This window comes from Nilaparvata lugens, chromosome 8 (genome assembly GCF_014356525.2).
Source record: "Nilaparvata lugens isolate BPH chromosome 8, ASM1435652v1, whole genome shotgun sequence".
In the NCBI taxonomy this organism is placed as follows: Eukaryota; Metazoa; Arthropoda; class Insecta; order Hemiptera; family Delphacidae; genus Nilaparvata; species Nilaparvata lugens.
In genome coordinates, this window is record NC_052511.1 from 22,835,789 (window position 1) to 22,840,651 (window position 4,863).

General features: G+C 35.1%; 1 protein-coding gene across 1 annotated transcript; it reads right to left on the reverse strand.

Moving 5' to 3' along the window:
- Nucleotides 1-538: 538 nt before the first annotated feature.
- Nucleotides 539-4,348, reverse strand: LOC120352660. The gene is made up of 4 exons (XM_039434292.1): nucleotides 4,245-4,348; nucleotides 2,887-2,988; nucleotides 1,308-1,463; nucleotides 539-789 (listed from the first exon to the last, which is right to left on the reverse strand). Exons 1-4 carry the CDS (start codon nucleotides 4,323-4,325, stop codon nucleotides 730-732), a joined length of 399 nt encoding a protein of 132 aa, XP_039290226.1. The 5' UTR covers nucleotides 4,326-4,348; the 3' UTR covers nucleotides 539-729.
- Nucleotides 4,349-4,863: the final 515 nt, after the last annotated feature.

A 4,863-nucleotide genomic window follows, 5' to 3' on the forward strand; every position in this document is an offset into this window, starting at 1 on the left:
TGACTGTGTACGTTTTTGTAAGTTGCTTCAGTTCCCATCAGTTTTCATAAAACAGGTTTTTGGTAGATCAACAATTCAACAATGACCTACTGTTTTATTGCAGAAAAAGTTTTAAAATTGAAATAAATTTCAAACCTATTGAATATTGATTTATAGTAAGATTCAATTCAAACTGATAGCATAGATGTGATAATAAACATTGATTTCATTCATATGGAATGCTGATAATCAATAGTGAATATCAATAGGCTGTAGGTGTTCTGAGAGCCAGCAGTCATTTTGAATAGACCTACTAGTGAAATTTGATAATACAGTATATTGGAATATTGACTGAAAATTCAAGTAAGATGAAAACTTCTACTCAATATTAAGCTTCAGAAAGTCGTTCATCATTTAAAGTTATTAAATAAATTCTAATCGGCAGTCCTAAAGAGATATGAAAGGTGATTCCGATAAAGTCTTTCCTGCACTTTCTGATCTCAATAAGATAATAGAGAATTATTTACCTGATCTGGAACTTCAATTTTAATAATCTGAATACTAAAGAAAACATTTAGTGAATGTTAAAGTGATTATTAAAGAAACATTCATTCATTTTACATTCAGTGTATTAGGCCTATGTGGAAGACTATTTTAGCATACAGGAAATCAATGAGGCAAATAACAAAGACAGGCATATGACTGAAAAAAACTATGTTTATTACAATAATATTCAAATTTTTGTCAAGATTAGTCCATTTTCTTCCTCCTGTACAAAATATTTCCAAATGAGAAAGCAGCTTTCATCAACTGTAAAAAAATGCAAATCAGTTTAAGGATCTAATCAAGAATATATCGATTCATATATTAAGACCTTATAACGCGACTCGCTTTTGAGTAAGCAATAAAGTCGCGTTTTACGGTCTTTAGGCGCATGTTATACGAGCGCTAATGCCGCGGCGTTGGCAACGCTGAAAATGTATACAGCGTTGTTGGCGCGCACTATGAAAGTGTCATTGCGACGTTAGTTAACGCGACGCTAAAACGCCGCGGCATTAGCGCCCGTACGAGAACATGGGCCGCCTTAGGGCCAAGACACATAAAACGTTTTTCAGGCATTTTTTACTGCCGGCGGACGAGTCGGCAGGGCAGGAATGTCTCCGATTGGATGATTATCAGCTGATTGGGTTGGCGTTCGGGAATCAGCTGATAAATCAGTCAATCGGAGACCTTCCTGTACTGCCGACTCGTAAGCCGCCAGCGCAAAAACGCCTATTATGGGATTGACTGTGATGTAATGTTTATATAATATATACTTTATTACTGACATCTTTGTAGGAGGTGAGGTTGAGTACAAAAACTCCATAAGGATTGATTTCAATGTCGACAGTGGCTCTGGCCATCATTATAAGCATACTCTGCTTGAACCATTGCGGCTTATCCATCCAGGGAAGATTTGCAAGAAATCTACGCAGTATTTCATTCTGCAACAAATTAACGCAAATATTCACAACAAAATACAAAATTATTCATGATCATTATTCATATGAAGTATCAATGATACTATTTCTATATTTCTTCTATTTTCTTTTAATTTTGAATCCATCTCATCTTCCATCATCATCATCATCATCATCAACTGTCAGCATCTGTTGAATGAGAAGCACTGTGGAATGCTGCTAGTTTCAAAACTGTTTATAATAATTTATTACTAGTGACCCCCTGGGTTGGAGAACTCGCTCAAGAACTGTTGTATTGTAATGTTTGAAACCAGCAACTATAAATTGTACAGAGTTGATGGAAATTATGAAAACAGCAAAATATTTCTGTTACAAGAATAATTCGACAGTAGGTTTCATTGAGGATCCTATTTGAAATGAAATAATATTACTCTGTCCCTTCAACATCTTTGATCATCATATGAATCCCAATTCATTTTTTTAAATGAGAAGGTGGTCATGTGATACATGATTTCGATACAGAGTTCCAAGAAAAAATAAATGGCGAAAACTGCACATTGATACATCAACCCGTATCATTTTCTTGATGTAAAAATTGTAAACTGTATGTTGGTAAAATCTGTCAGCGCGTGTGATAGCTCTCAAAAAGCTTCAGCTGCTGTTATGAATGAATGGAAAAACTGGTAATTGCATGCAATGAATTCACCAGCTGACTAAATAATAAATCATAAAAAAATTTTCTCATGCACTTTCAAATTTATTTTTATATCCTGAAAAATTTCGAAGGAGTGAGTCAATTTTGTTGTCCAACAACTTGACCTGTAAAAAGGTTCAAAGAATACGTGTCAAAATTTGAAGATGTTTGATCGATTCTTTCTAAAGTTATTGTAGAACATAATATGTTCTACAATAACTGTATATTATACAGACGGACAACGACTTTAGCCTTCAGCTAAGTCAAAAGTGAGAACTCGCCCAAAGCTCGTTCAATTAAACCCAAATCTGGTCACTTATTGATGATCTGAACCTTATCACCCTCAAGACGGGCAAGGACGCACCCCTCTCCTAAATATCTCAAACTTGGTTCTAGCTGTCCCACAAATTATAAGGCACTCTCGCAGAAAAAGATCTTCAGCTGCTATTTTCAACACTGATGACCTTATTCTGGACCCTCCAAAAAATTGTTTTTCAACCCCCTCCCCAAAAAACTTTAAGGACGCAGTTTGCTGATTTATTTTCGGCAGATTGCATTGAAAATTGCTGATGTTATTATTGTGATATGGCAAGAGGAAAACCTTTTCAACTCTAATTTGAATCAATTTGTTTATTTTTATGAATCAGTTTATATTAGCCTATGTTCATCTGGAAGTTTCTAAATTCAAAGTTATATCGTTCTATATTTGTCAATGAAAAAGGAAACAAAGAGCAAGCAAGACAAAGTAATCACCTGGTTAGAAATGCGTTGACCACTGTAGTAGCAGAGGAGCATCAGTATATTGTTGCAGAAACATGATGCAGCATAATTCATGACAATCTTTGGATTATTTGCCTGAAAAAAAATCTGGTGTGGTACACTCACACAACTTTCCTTGCTCATATTTGAAACTACGATCAGACTTCTGTATATGTGTATATATAATTGTTTTCAGAGTACTTTCTCCTTTGTTTAAATTGTGAAATTCGATAATTTTTTTCAGTCGTCACTTTTTTAAAGTCGTCAAAACAGCTGTTCTACAGATGAAATATCTCGACTATGTGTTCTTTTTATGAACTGCGCTACCTACCTCATGCACAAGAAGGAGGTTACTAAGTCCATTTCTCAAGCATGGGGTGGACCCCCCATTGGTTTCCCAGAAAGGAGACTCATGCCAGTTGATAGAGCTGATAAATAACTATACAGGGTATGAATTTGAGAAAAATCGGTCAAGTTATTTTTGAGAAAATCGTGAAAATCATGGTTTTTTAGTAATTATCCGCCATTTTTCTCGAGACTATTACTCAGCTCCTGCAATTTTCCCAGAAATCAGACTCATGTCAGTTGATAGGGCTTATAAATAGCTATCCATGGTATAAATTTGAAGAAAATCGTTAGAGCCGTTTTTGAGAAAATCGTGAAAAACATAGTTTTTTTAGTAATTATCCGCCATTTTTTCCGCCATCTTGAATTGAATTTTATTGAATTTCTTATTGTCGGGTCCTCATGGTATAAGGACCTTAAGTTTGAAATTTCAAGTCAATCGGTTAATTAGGAATGGAGTTATTGTGTTCACAGACATACACACACACACACACACACACACACACACACACACACCACACACACACACACACACCACACACACACACACACACACACAACACACACACACACACACACACACACACACACAGCACATATTACGCTTAAACTAGGTATGTTTTTTATTTGTTTTCAACCCTGTCAAGCTAGTTTGGCAGTCCAAGTAATTTACAAGCTTGAATTATAAATCATATCAGGGTACCGCTATCAATGATTAATTTGAACACTCATTAACAACATAGAATAAGCCTAATCTCATGTAAGTAATAGCAAAAAAGACTAGGCCCAATCTCATGGTGAAGCAGTAGTTTTTGCTACTACATTTTCATAAAATTATACTTCTATACAGTGAAGTTTTTATAACAATATAGGTTACGATACACAATCTTCCGGGCGGAGGGGTCTATTTATATATATTTATATATCTATTTATAGATCAGGTGCTGTGGTGCTGACTATTTAACGCGAATCTCACTACTAAAGTATTTTTAATACATATTATTCACCTGCAACATCAAATAGATATTGAAGCAAGTATCAATAGCAATTAGCAAACTCGTCATCAATATCCCATATCCAGAGATCATTGCACAGTCCTTGAGGGTCCTGAAAATTTAGAAAATAAGAATTGAACAAATTAGAAATTTCATTACTATCATGTTAGTCCAGTCAAATGGTCGTTTTTCAGAAAACAGCCCCGAAAGAATTTTTCTCGAGGCTATGTATTTTGAGGCGCTGAATTCGAATCTGAAATTTGCTGACACGCCAGAGGGCAGCTTCACCCCCAAAACCCCCAAAACCCCCAAAAAACCCCAAAATTTCGGACTTTTTCCAATTTTCCCATTTTATCTCGTGAACCTTGAGTTTCTCAAGAAAAATCTTCCCCGACAAAATTGAAGAGAATAAGATTTCCAATAAATTGAGTAGTCGCGCAGGATTCTACCATTTTTGGTTCCAGAGCTACAAATTTTCAAAAAATGGGTATTTTTTAAGGGGTTTTCAAAATTATGCAAATTTACCACTTCTACCCTATACAAGATGGATATTTTCCTAGTATAGATAAAAAATCACACATCACGTGAAAGAACAATTCATTATGAACAGGATACCTTAGAAATTTTCGAA